Genomic DNA, 17,772 nt, shown 5'->3' on the forward strand with positions numbered 1-17,772 from the left:
AAACTACAGCAGCAAGAGCAAAAATGTTCTTTGCAAGATGTGGCTGAAGGGTCAAGAGATACTTATTTTCCCTTCAAAACTGGAACTAGACTTTTTTTTGTAAAGTATTTATTGTAAGACTTTCAGCATGGACTTGTAGCAGAGAAGAAAATCATCAGATAAATAATATTACAACCAACTTAAGGTTATGCAGGTCTTTTAAAATTTTAAATGTTGTCAATAGCTACTAAATGATGTCCTAAAAATGTTCATCTCATGATAAAAATGTGCATAATGTTTTCACAAAATGAGCAAAGTTAGCCCATTAAATTCCAGCATTTAAAAGCTGCTAAAGGCATTCCAGGCTATTTATATATTTTTACTCAGAATAACTTTATCTGTCAGTCTGGGTCAGATGAGAGGCGGACCGGAAACCTTTAAAAATAGTGCACAGCGTTGCAGTTTGCATGTGTCAGTAGCACCTTTTAATTCGGGGAAGCGGCTGCAGAGACCCTGCAACTGTGGTTTTCCTCCCTGAGCTGCAGCAGAAGCCTGACAGCCTGAACAGTGCACACACCGTCACAGTGACAGGCACGGATCAAACCAAGTCCAGCACAGGCAGGATGTGGCCTGTGTCTGCTGGTTCTGGTCAAACAGCAAGAAAAACTCTGAGGTTTAGCCTGTAGTCACATATGACATGTTGGGATGTTTTCATTTCAATGTGGAAGATAATCATTCTGACAGTTCGTTAAGGGAATGTCATTAACATCTGAGAGGCCTCTCTCGTTGGTGTTTTTAAAGTTTCTGGATTCCTGTTTTAATCAGTAATAGATTGTTAGCATCAGGTATGTATTTTCCAGGCACAGAAGGCCATTTTATAGCACAATCGTATTACCTTCAGTTGTTATAGAAGTGCTGTGTATATCAAACATGGTTTAAAATACTTTATAATTTGACATCTTAAAATGGCCTCCTGCTCTTTTTGAAACTAGGAGCTTTCTGTGAAAAGGTAAACTAATAATTAACTTAATTTTACAGAATTTAATTAAATGATTGTTTTTACCACTTTTCTCTCCCAGGACGTTTGTACAGGTAAAACATTGTAACTATTCTTGTTTTTCTTGGAATGGGCTGGTATGTGACAACAGGAGTTTGGATTTTGCCATTCCTTCCTTTTTTCTTCTAAAAATGATTTTGCCATAATCATGACTTGTCTGCCCACAATGCTTTCACCATTTCATAGGTGTAAGGCACCTGAGACCTAAAGGCTAATACAACCACTGAACAAAGTTAATATAAGTCTTACTAAGTTTTTTACTATGTGAAGCTTGGCAAATATTTCCAGAGTATTCCTTTGTTTTTGTGGTTCTGTTTCTTATTATTAAATGCTGAGGTCTTGATTGAGGACCAGCTGCAGTCCTGGTGCTCTGCTGAGACTCTGCAAAAACAAAGCAACAGCATCTCAACATTTAGACAACCTATTCTGTAGAAAGAGAAATGTGCAAACATTCTGAAAATGTTCCTTGTTCTTTGATAAGAACAAGGAACATCACTACCCCTCCACCACTGTGCTCAGCAGCTACTCCAATGTGTCTTTGATGGTACCCTGTTTTTCTCCTACAGATGTGCTTAGCATTATTCCCTTAAAAAATGATAAAACTGCCAAACTATTTCCACAACTTTGAACAACAAAAGCAATCACTTTTAATGAATGTAATTTCATCTGCAGTTTAATTTGTTGCTTGGTTATTTTGTTACAGATAAACAGTTTCACTCCATATACAACTACAAGTACAATAGTTTGTACAGTTCATATTCAAATACAGAGTTTTCATTGGCTTATTTACAAAACACTTTATATACATGTTTTAATGTCAGTGCAATGTCACTTTCTTTCATCACCTTACAAAAAAGCGTTTTTTTTTTTTTTTAAATTAAGTCAGCTTTCAATCTGACGGTACAGAAGTTAAATAAAAAGAGGCTACAAACAGACAGCTCAGTAGTAGATTGCTCCGCCTGCCAACATGCTGAAGTTATCTGCGGGGTGGGGGCTGGGGGCAGGGGGCATCAGCCCTGTGATTTAACTGGGTCTGTTTGTCCAGCCTCGGCTAACAGATTGGTTCCATTAAAGATTTTCTGAAATCTTTTGATTTCAGAAAATTGTGCTGAAATTAGCCCCTATTTTTAACAACAGTTTGAGCTGCAGGTGGCCTGAGGGCACATTTATGGACAGAAAACAAATAAATCAAAAACTGACATGTACTGGGCATATAACTGGATGTAGCATTAGAAAATGGGTTCTTGACTGATCTGATCCTTACTGCAATTTTCCCTTTTAGTCATTTCAAAGACATAAAACTGAACATCATTAATAGCTCAGCATAAAGGCAGAAAGGTGGAGGAAAAACAGCGTTCAGAGCAAACATAAATAGCACTCATCTACACACTTTCATTCATTCAACAGTCTTTGCAAAGGAAAAGATGACTTCTTTCTAATACATATTCTCCAGAACAATGTCTTTTCCATGGATAGAGCAGCTAAAAAGGAAGCAAACATCAGGTGTGTGTGTGTGTGCGCGCGTGTGTGTAGTGGGGGAGCCAGAGAACATTTCAGCTGCAGAGGTTTCCCACTACTACTGATCAAAATAAAACGGACCCAGCTTTAAGTGAAAGAAACATGTTTTCCTTTGTGCTTACATTGAGCTGAAACTTTTGACCCAGTTGCTCACTTAAGGAATGCAGTGCAGCTTTATCTTTTCAATTCATGCCGGGCGTTAATGGTTCAAACAAATGTCATTTTGAGGCCGTTGGAACTTGTTTTAGTTGAATGTGTGCTCAGATGTAGTGCTATGAACTGAAAACCTTTGGCGCTACTGCACACATTTAATCTGTATAGCAACCATGAGTCATCTGATGTCAGACTTTAGTATCAGCCCACAAAAGCAAGGTTGTCTGAAAAAATGTGTAAAGGGGCTTACAAATCTGACACCAGATTAGCACAAGATCATAAATACACAGGCTTAAACCAGCTAATTAGTGGGCAACTAGCCAGGCAGACAACAGCTGTTGTAAATTACAACTTTTATAATGAAAAAGCTGTTTGACTCAGGAGTTGAATCAGGTGGAAATCACTTCAGCTCACTTTTACTTTGAACCAGTGGCAGGCTGAAGATGGTTCAGATATTAATCACGACTAGAAATCTCCTGAAGTGGGGTTCAGGTGTGAGGTTATGAGCAGTCAATATCCTACTTTCAGTAGAGCCAGAGCCAGACTGAGACTAAAACAGACTTTTATTTTTAAAACAGAAATCTCAAAATGAGCATAATCAGTTATGCTAACACTATTTTACAAATCTTTCAGTGCAGTCAGTCATCATGTTTGCATTAAATCTTTATTTACACAAAACTCTGTCCATGTTTGCAGGTAAACTGGGACATTATGGTCTGCCACAATGGCCTTCAAATGTGAAACATGTACTGGTACATTAACCTCTTTCTGCTTAGCTGTACATGTTCCACCTGCTCTTGTAATTAACCAACTAACTTTCCAACCAACTAACTAACATTCTCACTAGAAACACATCCATAGCAAATGTGACTGGTTTAAAGATTTATGAATCAATGTTTACATTAAGTGCTCGAAATTCTTTGAGATTGCAGTAGTTTTAAGACAGCCTCTTAAAACCTCACTTCAAAAAGTGGGTACTATCCCTTTAAATTGACATTGCTTGAATTACTACAATTCGAAGGCTCAGCTGCATCAGTCAAGTTTTTTTAGGTTATTGATTAGAATAATAAAACCACTGATAAAATTCTTTATGATAGTACAGTCAACATTTTTTCTCCCTAAATGTTCCAGGTTTGTTCCAAGGTTGCAAAGATTTAATCATCAGAAATATGTGTAAAGTGACAGCAGGGAACTGCAGCAGGGGTAAGGTGCAAAGAGAAGCTTGCTTCCTGTGGGCGTGGCTTCAGCTAGACATCCAGGTCAGATCTAAAGAGATCCACCTCAACAGAAAGCCTTTCTGTTTACAAAAATAAAACATGTCTTATAAAACGCCACCTCCCCAGAATCCAGGGACAAAGTCATGAACATATACTGAACATATTTAAGCTTCTGTTTTTTTGAAATCATGGCACCTCTCCAGAATAAATGGAGGTTCCCAGGTGAGCTCCTGGAGTTGTGGCTTTACACACGTCTACACCAGTCATTTGGCAGCCGTGGGACTCAGGCGTGGGCGTAGAGAGCTGCATTTTCTTTTTTTTTGGTGTGGGAACTCTGAAATGCAAGTACCTCGTCTCCTACAGTGGAAGGAACAACATATTTCTCATTAACACTGTTTCATACATTTAGGCTACAGCTGCTGCACAGACTGCATGATGGGAAGTGATGAGGTAGCATATGATATTAATCCTAGTGACACATTACCCAAATAAAACAGCTTTAAAAAGCGTCTCACAGTGTCCAATAGTCTAGATAAGAAGTTTCAAATCCATAATGGCCTGTGGCACCACATATGACACCAGCATGTATGTATGTACCGAACTTTAACTATTCCCAAATGGCATTCCAGACCCAGAGAACAGCGACACTGTTCTTCCTCTGATGACCCAACATCAGGTGGAAATGCTTTCTCTCCTCCCGTCATCACAGGTGACCAATGCACAGAGAAAGTATCATCACTTCATGACTCGGCCACATCGGCATACATTCAGAGATCTGTGAGGTTCAGCTGAATGTTACAGGTATGCTATGGCAAAATACACATAGAGGATTGTTTTTTTTATAATTATTATTTTTTCACTGGGTTTTCACTTGTACCACATTAGTGCTTTGGAAAAGGAGGGGAGGGGAGCGGAGGATGAGACTAATCTAGGTTTTGGATTGGTAAGAAGTGCTGCGTTGCCTCCATGCAGGCGGACAGAGGCGTGGCTCTGAGCCGTTAGCAGTCTGGGAGGATCCAAACAGCTGGCGCTTCCTGCTTAGAGGCAGAGCAGGGCGCAGGTGTAGTGTAGTGACTGAAAAGCAGCGGGCTCACTGAAGGACACAGTACTTCTTGTAGTCGGACTCAAAGTCTTCGTCCATGCTACTGGTGTCGGCCATCTTTTTGCCGTCGATCTTTGGCAGGAACTGGGAGTAGTCGACTCCCTGCTGCTCGTAGAACAGGATGTAGGCCGAATCGGTGTCGATCTCCTCAGAGTGAACTTCCTGTTGAAACGACAGATCCATCATGTCACGTTGTGAAACACCAGAAAGAGGAAGGCAAATTTACAAACAGCTTCTTCAGATAACACATGAAGATACATTTACAGCACCTCACAAAAGCATACATACACCTTCAAATACCTCACATTTAGTCCATGACTATAAACTTCAATGTAATGTGTTGTGACTTTATGATAGATAAACTTAAGTGCATATTGCATAATGCGGAAGGTTGTTCTGTTAGGATGTGAACCTCCAGGATTCTCTCCCATCTGACCAAGTTCCCTGTCCCTCCTGGAAACACCCAGCAAAAAACACAACCCGCAGCACAATGCTGCCACCACCATGTTCTAAAGTTCCAGTGGTGGAAGTTCCATTTATAATTTAGGGATGTCTTTCGTTGCAACATAGAAAACTTTAAGATGGTGTAGAGTAAAGTGTAAAACATGCATTAAACTGAAGGCCGGGGGGCCAAATATGGCCTGCCATAGTTTCTTACATGGCCCTCTAGACTCTAGAAAACCACATAAAAAATTTTACATTTTGCAGATCAAATCAAAGAGAAAGACCATTATTAATGATTTAATGGGTTTTATCAATACATTCTGCCACAACTGGTCATGATCCTGGTGTAAAAATGCTAATGAGAAAATGTTTCTTGTTTTTTTAACTGCCACAAAAATAAACTTTGTAGTGTTATGTGTATTTTAAAAGTGTCTGTGAGAAGAGAAACACCCACACAGGGTTAGCAGGAAAACACATGATTTTAGTCAATTCTCTGGTGATTCACTCAGACCACAAGGCCATCCAGGATCACTTCTAAAGCCTTGATGTGTGTGTGTGTGTGTGTGTGTGTGTGTGTGTGTGTGTGTGTGTGTGTGTGTGTGTGTGTGTGTGTGTGTGTGTGTGTGTGTGTGTTTGGTTACCTTGCAGCTGCTGTCATTGTAACAGTACCACTTGTCATTGGGGTTTTTGGCATATGTCACATAGTGGCCCCCTCCCATGATTCCTGAATGACACTGAGAGGATAAAAATAGAAAGATTCAGAACTTTATTTAATTACCAACAGCATAAACTCATCACTAGAGTGAATATGAGGATGGTACTGACTGATATTGCATAGAGGTTGTAGAGAGGATTCAGACACATGTCTCTGTGCTGAAGCAGAGAACTGTCAGGATCCACATTGCTCTCTATGCTGCAGTCTGACCCCATCCCGTTGCTGTCTCCGTTCATCAGGATTACGTCACAGTAGCTGCTGGACGCCTCTCTGCTGCAGGATGACTCTGAAGCCGCCTGATCGCTGGAGCCCACAGGCCCTGCTCCTGCTGCTATCGCCACCCTCTCCTCTGTGTCCGCCTGCGGCGCACCGTCCCGGGAGTCGGCTTCAGAGGATGCAGCTCCGTCTAAGTTCTCCTTGCTGCTGGAGAGCCGGTGCTTGCTGCTAAGCTGCGGCAGCCGTAGCCGACCTGGCCTGTGACCAGCAGGCTTTGGACTACCGGAGGGGCTGCTGGTCCGACTGAGAGACGGCGCTGATCTCCTGCTGGAGGCTGGAGAGGCTGTTATAAAACAAAACCGGATAAATGTTAATGACCTTCCATCTCCACCTGAATGAACCCCCAACAATATTCACTGGATTTTGGAATTAAGAAGGTAAAGACATTCAGTTACTGCCCTGCTATTAGTGTTAAATTCTGGAAAAAGGATTTTCCTTTTCACAGATTTCTTCTGTTTTTGCTATTTGTCACAAAAACATGTTTCAGATCAAATTATTTATAGTATCAGAAAGATGACCAAAGTAAATACAAAAACCAATTTTCAAGTTAAGACTTCACTCATTAAAGCTGCAGTGTGCAACTTATAATGAAATACATATATTTTTTACATATTTGTTGAAACTGTCACTATGTGTTGACAGTATGGCATGAGACAGATAATCTGTGAAGAAAATTGAGCTCCTCTGCCATATCACAATACTAACTAGAAACAACCAATCAGAGCCAGGAGGCGGGTTTTAGTAATGTCAATAACAACCTTTAGTGGCGCTTCTCATCCCGTCCTCCCCTTGACTGTGGTGCTGCAGCTAGCAGAGTCTGTTGTGGATGCTAATGCTAGTTAGCATGGTCACTCATGGCAGTAGATAAATGGTTTTCTGTAACTGTGAATTGTTACTCTGCCATTTTTACACAATTCATGGCATGTACATAAGTTTGATTAACAATGCTAAGACCCTCCCTCTGGCTCTGATTGGTTGTTTTGGTGGATTTCTTCAGATAGCAATAATAGCTCAGAGAGGAGTCATATTTCACAAGTTGAGACCTAGTCAGCACTTATGTCATCATTATCACCAACTGGGGTTGCACTGCAACTAGTCCACTTCCAACTTTTACCAAAAAGCTGTGCAAGGTCAGGACAATAAAAAGAGGTGGATTATTAATTAAAAAAGTTTAAATAGGCCTGTAGCAAAATAGGATCAGTATATAAAAGTCAAATTACAAAATGCACCAACTACACAGTAAACATACTGCACATGGCTATGGCTCATACATCTCCTCATGTGTCCAGACAATATTAACATTTGTTAATGTTCCACAAATAGAAGTGGCAGCGATCCGTTTTTTTGGGGAGGTGAAATAATCTGACTTGGGCCTTTCAGACTGCCGTGAAAAAGTCAGATATAGGTTGCATATGGGCAAAAAGAATTGGATTTGGGTTCCATCTCCCTTCTATTTGAATGTAGTTTTAGTTTTAGAAGTAGCAGATTATTCAGTTTTCATAAGCAGAGTTCATTTTGACTCACACAATATAAGGAATTATAATGATATAAAACAGAGAAATATTTGGAAGCAGCTGATGCAGGTCTAGAAGCAATAATGTTTAAGGTAAACAAATGGCTAACAATAGTACTGAGTACAGCACTTAAAGGAGTTGACTGTGAATCAAGAGACAATATTTCCATTAAAAAAATAAACCTTTCTGTTAATTAAAGACAAGAGTCAACTAAAAACAATCAAGGAAACCCCAGAGAATGATCCATTTAAAGACAGTAGGATTCTGATCCTGTGTCTGGTAGCTGTTCAGCTATATTTGGCACATTTTGAACCATTCTAATCCTCCTGATATCACTCATGTTGCTCTCACAGCCACACATGCACTAGAGCTACCTCTGCTGGACACCTATTTCCTAAAGAATTAGAAACTTAAGAACAAATGTTGACAAACTTCCTTATGCTTCACTGTGGAACAGCTGTGAACCAACATGGAGCTTGGTGTTATTATCTCAGTGACTCATTAAGCAGGAAGTGAGTGGAAGCACCTTTGGGCAGGTTGCAGAAACCAGCGGGAGCAGAGATGGAGGACAGGTTGTCTTCCCCAACCCTCAGCAGGTCCTCGCTCTCACTGCGTGAGTGCAGGGAGCGATGCTCTAGGTCTCTGGGGGCCAGGAAGGCGCTGGGGTCAAAACTCTCTCGAGGAAATTTAACAATCTTCTGAGACTTTATCCAGCGACCGTTGACAAATTGGAAGCGCTTCAGGTGGACAATCTGGAGAAAATACATGTGGCAGACATTTAAACACCTCACATACAGTCATTATTGGAAGCCCATGTGGAAGCCAGCTCCAGGGCTCATGGTTTACAGACCAGGATGGGCGGGAGCCTCCACAGGTCCAGCTTCTTGGTGGCCAGCCGATGGGTCTTGCACTTTGAGCAGTAGTAGAGCTCATCCTCCCCCAGCTCCTCTTCACTGGTGAAGGCCTTCAGACAGCTGTCCAAGCTGATGGGCTCAGCCTGAGCACGACGAGACTGCTCCACACTACAGTGCTCCTCCACAATCTGCAGGGAGGCATAGAGGTATTTGCTGCTCTGCACTGACCACCTTCTCTTTCACTTACAAACACAATATTTTGATTATGTTCAGTAAAGATCTTTGCTTTACTGAATGTGTGACACATTTAGCCAACTTGTCACTTAAACAAGACATTTTGCCTATATGTGAAAAAGATTTGCCAGTAAGACTGGTATTTAAAGTTGCCAGGTTTGGGGGTAAATAACTTTTCCAAGAAGTTCCAGTTGGTTTAAATAGTTTTCTTTTCCCTTAATGAACAAAATAATCATTTGATAACTACTTTTTGTATTTTCTCAGGTTATCTTTATCCAATTTTAGAAATTTGATTACTGTCAAAAAACAAAGACAGAAGGAATGTGTAGACAGGCAAACAGCACTGCATATCACAAAGATTTCTTTATTTCATTCTAATGTAGAAATTCCTCCCCATAGTGGTGTGTGTGTGTTATGTGCTGCTCCCAGTCTGAGGCTGCTGGTGTGTGTTACCCTCTCCTGGGAGGTCTGGTAGCGAAGGTGTAGGGCGGTGGGATCCCAGTCCACAGCTATATAAGCATTCCCTACAGAGGCTCTGTCCTCTGTACACTCTATGGTGCAGCCTCGACAGAACCTGGAACAGGACAAACACATTAACAAAACAAATGGAATATTTCATTTTCTGAACCTGAATGTTGCATTAAACACGTTTCTTATAAATTTTATGTAATGTGAGAGCATGAATCAGATGTGTTGCTTCTTAACTTGTGGCAAATGCCTGTGAGTGGATCCTACCTGTACCAGGGACACCAAGCACACGAGTTGCCGTCCTTTCCCACCACTCGCAGAGTGAAGGGGTACTGGTACCCCATGCTGTCATCACTGCAGGTTAGGAAAAGGAAAAATCAACAATATGATGTGTCTGTGATGAACAGAAGCTTCTCAGGCATTCAGCAGCAGACAGCCCTGCTCCTGACAGACCTCCAGCCTCCTACCAATCACAGATAGATCCCAACTGGACCCTGATGTCGGTGGTGCAACCCTCCTCCTAGCTCTGATTGGTTATTTCTGTCTGGGTGCATTTCTGTAGATGGCAATCAAAGCACTGGGAGGAGGTGGAAGAGCTAAATTTTTTAACGGATTATCTGTCTTATACTGTACTGCCATTACATAGTAACATTTTTATCAAATATGTCAAAAAACATATTTTTAAAAAGAAGAATATAATTTATTTTTTTCTCTTCTTTCAAATGTGAAATTAAAACTCAGTGCTGAAGAACATTTATCCTTCAGATTAGTTTTTCTAAGGATTTCAACCGACACGAAAAACAATAATATATAATAATATTATGAGGCGGAATAGATTTTTAATGCATAAATATAAGAAGAGAAAAAGACTTCTTATCAATTGCTACATTTTACAGTCAACCATACTCATCATGTTCATCCACTAACACTGCTGTGAGACATATGCATGAGAAGACTAAGATGTTTGTGAGAATTACCAGTCCTGAGCATGGTTGCTAGCCTCCTGGGGGGGCAGTGGGCTGGCCAGTCGCGACACTTGGATCCAGACTGCGTCATACAGGTCCTTCTTACTGGTGTGGACAGTGCAGGGGACGATGAGCGGCATCCCAAACAGGCTGGGCCGGTTCTTCTGAGATGACAGGAAGTACAACTCTGTCCGCATCTGAAAAGGGGAAACAAACATGGACGTGTACCCAGCATAAACACATCGGCCATTTTCAAATGTCACTTAACAACACATGTTTAGTGAAATCTCACCCAAGATTGTCGCAATACGCAATTAATCATCTAGTTAATCTCACAATACATTAAAATGAGCTTGATCATGTTCATTCTGATGACTAATATTTTTTGAAGGTCAATTTTGTTTACAGACACCATAACACATTTTATTTATGGTTTTGGTTGTGTGTGGTGCTTATTTCCTTTTTTATTGTTTTTGGTTGTGGTTTTATTTTGGATTTAAAATGTCTTCTGGTCCCAGTGTTAAGTGTTCTTTACAAATTAAACTTTATTTATATTTGAGAGGGTGAACTTGCATTCTTACACCATTATCAATATATTACCTGAAAATGGGCTCAAAACCACAACATTATCTTTTTTACTGCAATCAGTACTGGGATGATTTGTGGCCTATTCTCACCATCTTTCTGTGCATGGCGATGATATATCCAATGAAAGGGCTGTCCTGCAGGGGGCTTATGTGTCCGTTGGCAACCCCATTGACCAGAGGCGTCTCTGGGCTGCTGGGCAGCAGGGTGCCGAGCCCACCGTTAGCGATCAGGTGCCCGTTAGCAGCTGTTGGGGTGATGTCTGGTTGAACAAGGCAAAAAATGATGAAAACAGAAAATGCACAGACAGTAGTAGACGACCATGCAGACCTCCAGTACGTGAAAAGTCTGCTGCTACAGGAGAGTAACCTGTGAGTGTGGGCGAGCTCAGAGATGTTGGCGAACCCGGCACCGGGACCTCAAACGCACAGAGGAAGCCATTGACAGAGAGACGGACCTTCTGGTTGTCCTGAGGGAAGTTCTGAACACGGACAGCTGACATGTTAGACTGCAGAACTCCAGAGAGTACAACTGTGTTAGCACCAGCATCACCATGGGACTACCTTGATGTTGGAAGCATGGACCTCAGCCAGGAGGATCTGCTCCGGCTTCAGGCTGCACAGCTCGCTCAGCAGCTTCTTCAGCCCCGTGTATTTCTCATCCATGTTCAGCCTCAGCCCGTATCGCACCGGCGTGGAGCCGTCCAGCTTAATAACTGCACACACAACACTGCACTTTATCCGTTCCTGAGATACCATGTTTATTCTCACTGGTGTACTCACCAGTGATCTCCAAATGCATGGAACTGTCCATGGGCAGAGGCAGGGACAGGAAGTTGAAGGGGTCGAAGCGAGCGCTGATGTGGCCACAAGTTTTACACTTAACCTGGGACTTGAGTTGACCGTGGAACAGATCCACCACGATGGAGCGATTCCTGCGAAGGTGGTTATCCCAGGCCTGCAGAGATGAAGAACATAAGCACACACCAAGGATAACAGCACCTCCGTTAGAACAGCAGCAGCTCCTTAAGCAATGCAGTACATCACGAGACACGATGAGAACCACGATGAGAACGAGAGGCTGTGACTTGGATACGGGTCGGTCAAAAAAGAGGAAAGCAGTGGGCCTCCTCTGGTTTGGGAAGGAATTTTCTGATCCGTTTGAAGAGATTAGATATTGCAGATGGGAAGTTTTTATTGATTAGGATTAGAACTGAATCTAAGAGAAGTATTAAAACAACATCTGCAGTGATGTGGATTCTGCTATCTTTAGAAATCTTCCATCATAACTAGAAACAAGAAGAAAAAAAAGAAAAACTTTTAAATCTCCTTTGAAAGCTGGATCTACACTCTTCACTCCCAGAGTGAAACAAATGTACCAAAAATCCCATAAAGTAGAACTACAGGGAAATGATAAACACTCTGCTGCCTCCTGGTGGCTGCCACTTTCCCCCTCCAGACAATATAGGGAAATTAGCTGCATTGAGAAATTATTGTACATTTCCAGACTAGTAGTAAAAATTGGGTATATGGATGAATGTTTTTGTGACAACTTATCCAATATTGACAGAAAGATATGTTAATTTAATAACTGTACACACACACTGTGTTTTGCATGTGCGTGTGATATGGGAGGAGGGAGGAAGACAGGAGAGCAAATCAGCAGAGCTCTGACCTCAGAAGCCACTTCCCAGTCCGGCCGCCCGTCGCTGTCCTTCAGCTCCACATATGGCTTCTCATGGACCCGGTTCAGGTCTTCATGGAGGCCATCCAGGAGGAATGCCAGCAGCTCCTGGGAGTCCTGCTGCTGGAAGCCGTTGAAGCGAGGGGCATACTTTGCTATTGTCCACTAGGGAGAAAACAGTTTGGTTTGTTTCATTCTTTTAAAGCTTGGATGCATCAACAGAAAGGTGGAGCCTCCTGAACCCTTTGGGTTTGCAGGAAAAGACTGGATGGAAGCTTCACCCTGAGTTTGAGCGGAGCAATGCTCTTCTGGGTTCCACTCCACAGCTCCAGCACCAGGTCTCCGTAACACTTGGCCATATGACCCCTCATCCCGATGGGGTTGATCCTGAAGGGAAACGGCATACAGGTTGAGCGGGACAGAAACACTCTGGAGTGCGCCGATGTCATGCAGACCACTCAGCACCTGTTGAGCTCGTACAGGTGCCTCCCCGACAGGAAGTAGTCCGACAGAGGCTTGGTGTTGCTCACACACTGAATGCTGGAGTTCATGAAACACGTGTTGCCAAGGTTACTGAGACCAGTCGCTCCTTTCTCAGTAGGAACTAGGCAGTGGAAAACAAGACAAGAAATCAACGAAGCTTTGATTTACAGAATTAAATTTATGATCAATATTTTTAAAGCCTAATGCAAAAACCTGTTGTAAACATACATCAACCAAAAGAGGAACTTTGCCACTCACTTAAGCTGCACTTTTTAGCCATTTACACAATAATTATGAGTGAAAATGAAAAGGCATTAGGGGCAATTCTAGATTAAAAAAAACTTAAAGAAAAATAATTGGACATTCTGATGACAAAAAATTATAGAATAAAGGATATTTTCTCATAATTAAAGGCAAACATTCACAATACTAAAACTAAGATACCTCTGAGAAAGTTGGTCATTTGTGACAATAAATGGCAGAAATCCTCTAGGATATAAGTGGTAAATTTAGGAGATGTGGATATTAGCGACTCTTTTTCCTCTCACATTCTCTCCCAGATCCAGAGCAGATCCGGTGCAGTCATACTGCAACTTCTTTCTCAATGTCTCAGGTGTGTGTTCTGGATCCCAAGGAATTCATGGTGATTCTGCACCCAGGAGAAGTTCTGATGCAGGAAGAATCTTCTGTTTACACTTTGGAAAGATCCAGATGTGCATCTTGGAAACATATTTCTTCAACCTGAGAAGACTTCTGCCATGTTCTGTGGCAAATGTCTAATTTTATAATTTGAGGGGGTTTTTTATGCACATTTCTGACTTACAATGTCTAGAATATCTTAATTTTAATATGAGAAATGTATCCCTTTAGTCACTGAAAAAGTAGCATTTTTTTCTTGCAATCTTTTAACAGTTTACATCAGAAAATATTGTCATTTCTGTTCTCATAAACAAATAAATTATCCTAAAAGTTTTGTTAAAATTATTGTTCTTATTTTGTGTGCCAGAGCCAGTATAACCTATAGTCGAAACCTCTTACAGCTGCTGAAAACAATAAATCTAAGAGAACAGCGTAACAATAACATTCATTTTTATGAGTTTATGAAACGTGCAGGACAAAGAGGACTCCTGCACATCAAACAGTTGGACATCAGAGTTGATGCAACACAGGCCTGCTGCTGTGTAAGAAATCGCATGATGCAAGTGATGTGGAGAAAAAACTACAAATCACAGAAGAACTCCTTCTGGAGCTGCTAGGGGACGTCTGATGGCTAAAGTGTTTTAGATACTGAAAAATGATTTCTGCTACAGTCTGGGAGCATGAGAGACAACAGCTGGAGTGATAAGGCAATGATAAAGGAGAAAGAGAAGGAGGAGAAGGGGTCACATGGGTGTAGTTTCTATCCTGTTCTTCATGATCTGTCCTCTCTTCTCTTTTAGCAAAATCTAAGAGCATCAAAACTAGAAGGTGTTTTTCACTCACTGATGGATTGACATCTCTGAAACAAAAACCATCAACTAAACATTTTTAGTTGATGGTTTGTGCTATCAGAGTTAAGCTCACTGAGTCAGATGTTCAGGTTCTACATGGTATCTGATATCATCCTGAGTGAACTGGCCATGAAGAATAAAGCACTGGTCCGTAAGCATCCACTGAGCCCAGCAGCAGAGAATGTGAAGTGGGAGAACACAGAGAACCTCAGCGTACCTTTGTGTCTGTCCATTTTGCTGCTGTTGGCGATGAAGGACATTTCCTCAGGCCAGCTCATGTCTTTGTTCCTGACTGAGGACGAACAAACAGAGATGACAAGTTTTCTCATCAGCCAACATCAAGTTCTCAGTACATAGCAGCTGCAGTTTAGTGACTGAGAAGCAACAAGAGGAACATTCGGGAGAGCTTCTCATACCCTCAATAACCAGCTGCTGCTCATCCTGGATCTTCAGACTCTCCAGAGTGTGGTCTTCATCATCGAGCAGGGTCAGGTAATTCTGGAGGAAAAACACTGGTTTTATTCAAATGTACTGAACAATCTTTACAGATGCATTGGGGGAACAGTCAGGCTGTTCGGATGGTCATGATGCCATTTTACAGAGGCTTTCATTATTTAATGTTTTAAACTGTTTGGTCACAACGAGGTCTACAGTAGAGGTCGCGTTAATGGAATATTTTCTGTATTTGACCGGTTACTTCTTTAAACGACGGGAAAATTTTAAACCCGTCGGTCATTTGACAGGTTATAATTCACACCTTTGACTAGTGCACATGGGCAGACATTACAGACTTTACTCAAAGAGTTCATCGCAGAGGCAACTAAAATTAATCAATAAAATCCTTTCTAAATATCATCTCATGGACACTAAACTAAATGCGTCATTCTGATGGGGAGCTGACAGCGTGTTGAAGAGTTATGGACAGGACACTTTGGAGAATCTGGTTCAAAAGCGCATTCCAAACCTTTGGTTGAAGTGGAGCGTATAATTCAAGTCTCTATTCCATACAGAATAGAGAAAACTATAGAGTTTTCAATGTTGTGATAATCCATTTAGAGTCTAAACAGAGGAACCGGTGTTCTGTAGGTTATCTTGAGGACATAAATAAAGGTGCAGAAGTTAATTAGACTGTAACAAGCGCAGTGCGCTGCAAATGTATGAGGCAATGAGGAGGTGGCTCCGCTGCTGTGAAGAATTCAACTTAACTGATCCTGCGGTTTTAACAAATGGAGCTGAAGACGTTACCCTCCTGAGCTCAGGAGGAGAGCGGCGCTCAGAAGTGTGGCAGACGTAACATCTCGTAAAAAGATTCTCGTAAAAGCGCATGCCCGGACCGCACACAGGGTAAAAAACTCGCAGATCGGTTTGGATCAGACAGATTCAACTGACTGATGAACTAGTGTAGATTTCTCTGCAGATGCCACCAAAGAGGAATTAGTGAAGCTGTGCGTTCTGACCGCAGCAGGTGCTTGTAATTTAAGTGGAGTCGTTTAATTTCAGTTATTATAAGTTATGGGGGCCACAGTCAGTAGTTTTAGTCACTACGGAGAAAAAGTTAGCTGCGTTCATCTGCTTTATGTATGATGGGATCTGGATTCATGGCTCAATTAGGTGAATTTTAACTAAACCGCATAAAAATGCGTCTAAATAGCTTATGTTAACATAATTATAATTTGAGGGGTAAAAACAGGAGATGACCGATTTTTTTAATGCTGTCCATCAAAATGACGGAGAACAAGAAAGTCTAGTGCAACCTCTGATCTACAGATTAAAATCCTTCCAGCTGTCAGAGAAAGTGGTGACTGCAGATCTCCCTGGATATCATGCACAAAGAACAATAAGCCCAACCTATTTCTGCCTTGTTGCTACTCACTGCCAGTCAGCTGGGTGAAAAAAAGCTCCAACACTTTCCATTGCTTTTCAGAAAGATGAATCATAAAAATGGTAGTCATGCTGTGGAAACTAAAAGACTCCTCTTCACACACAGGGACATAAGCATCAGAGCTAGTTGTCAGGATTTTGAATTTCTTTAAATTTATTTATTCTAGCACAATAATAGTAACATTACAGAGTTAATAAAGAAAAGACATTTAAAATGGTCTAGACTCCAGTACAACATCTCGTTATATTTGCCTGTGGCGTTGAACTTTAAAATGATCTCAGGTCTATCTCTGAACACAGAACATGAGGTTTCTAAGTGATCTCTGTTCACCTCACTGTTGTAGAGCCAGAGCCTCATGTCCTCCTCCTTGATGCGAAGCCGCTGTGACAGGTACAGGTGGATGTCTTTGATGGTGGCCATGCGGCTGAAGCAGCCTGTGTACGCCAGCATCCTCTTCAGAGGAGCGTTAGGAGATGGCACGTTTCCTGGACGAATACAAACCCCCGTTTAGTCCCAAACACCAGAGAAATCCTAATAATCAGACCAAAGCCAGGACTTCCATCCAGCACACAAGCTCACAGATGCAACCAACAGCAGCCATCAGCTGATTGAGGATTAGTTGTAAGAAAGCAGCAAGAAAAGTCAATCAGAGCAGGCATGATTGGTCATATAGTCAGCAAACCAACCTGGTGGATTCAGGACTCAAACACAAATCATAATTAGTCCTGTTATTCAACTGGTGGTGATTGAACAAATATTAAGAGATTTGCTAGTTTGATTCCCACCCACACAGCTTTGCTATTGTTCCACCATGGCACAATAAGAAGCAGCCTGTACATGTTTATCCTGCATGCCAAGAGGGGCTATTAGGGCTGGATCAGGCTCTCAGGCCCAGGTCAGAACCACAGCAGGAGTGAAACTGGAAACAGAGTCCAGTCTGATCACATGATTTGGAGGGGCGTGCTCACACACACAGCGCTGATGTCAGCCTGAGCATCCCAAACCTGATCAGGCCTGAAATGGCTTTCTAGAAGTCCAGGAAAGCTGTGATGTTCATCAGCAGAGAAATGACACGGCGAGATGAGGACACTGCCTACTCACTGGCCACACTTTCCTTTTGACTTCAGTTTATGCAACAGATGCTGTAAAACAA

The 17,772-nt window shown here is 41.8% G+C and overlaps 1 protein-coding gene across 3 annotated transcripts in view; it reads right to left on the reverse strand.

The window, feature by feature from the left end:
* Nucleotides 1–1,681: 1,681 nt before the first annotated feature.
* Nucleotides 1,682–17,772, reverse strand: part of usp32 (ubiquitin specific peptidase 32) — a 65,700-nt gene continuing 49,609 nt past the window's right edge. For 2 of the 3 annotated variants that reach the window (XM_015003545.2, XM_015003547.2), the window contains exons 17-34: nucleotides 16,950–17,104; nucleotides 15,154–15,235; nucleotides 14,955–15,029; nucleotides 13,230–13,368; nucleotides 13,046–13,151; nucleotides 12,756–12,929; nucleotides 11,864–12,038; nucleotides 11,645–11,796; nucleotides 11,451–11,562; nucleotides 11,174–11,343; nucleotides 10,509–10,693; nucleotides 9,799–9,885; nucleotides 9,517–9,637; nucleotides 8,826–9,017; nucleotides 8,502–8,727; nucleotides 6,296–6,744; nucleotides 6,112–6,204; nucleotides 1,682–5,188 (exon numbers count right to left, since the gene is read on the reverse strand). In XM_015003545.2, the coding sequence (XP_014859031.2) occupies nucleotides 5,015–5,188; nucleotides 6,112–6,204; nucleotides 6,296–6,744; nucleotides 8,502–8,727; nucleotides 8,826–9,017; nucleotides 9,517–9,637; nucleotides 9,799–9,885; nucleotides 10,509–10,693; nucleotides 11,174–11,343; nucleotides 11,451–11,562; nucleotides 11,645–11,796; nucleotides 11,864–12,038; nucleotides 12,756–12,929; nucleotides 13,046–13,151; nucleotides 13,230–13,368; nucleotides 14,955–15,029; nucleotides 15,154–15,235; nucleotides 16,950–17,104 (2,867 nt within the window). In that variant the 3' untranslated portion in view covers nucleotides 1,682–5,014. The remainder of the gene's footprint in view (nucleotides 5,189–6,111; nucleotides 6,205–6,295; nucleotides 6,745–8,501; nucleotides 8,728–8,825; nucleotides 9,018–9,516; nucleotides 9,638–9,798; nucleotides 9,886–10,508; nucleotides 10,694–11,173; nucleotides 11,344–11,450; nucleotides 11,563–11,644; nucleotides 11,797–11,863; nucleotides 12,039–12,755; nucleotides 12,930–13,045; nucleotides 13,152–13,229; nucleotides 13,369–14,954; nucleotides 15,030–15,153; nucleotides 15,236–16,949; nucleotides 17,105–17,772) is intronic. The other variant, XM_088011433.1, reaches the window with a different exon arrangement.

This window comes from Poecilia mexicana, unplaced genomic scaffold (assembly GCF_051168715.1).
Source record: "Poecilia mexicana isolate PSO_F unplaced genomic scaffold, ASM5116871v1 scaffold_13, whole genome shotgun sequence".
Lineage (NCBI taxonomy): Eukaryota > Metazoa > Chordata > Actinopteri > Cyprinodontiformes > Poeciliidae > Poecilia > Poecilia mexicana.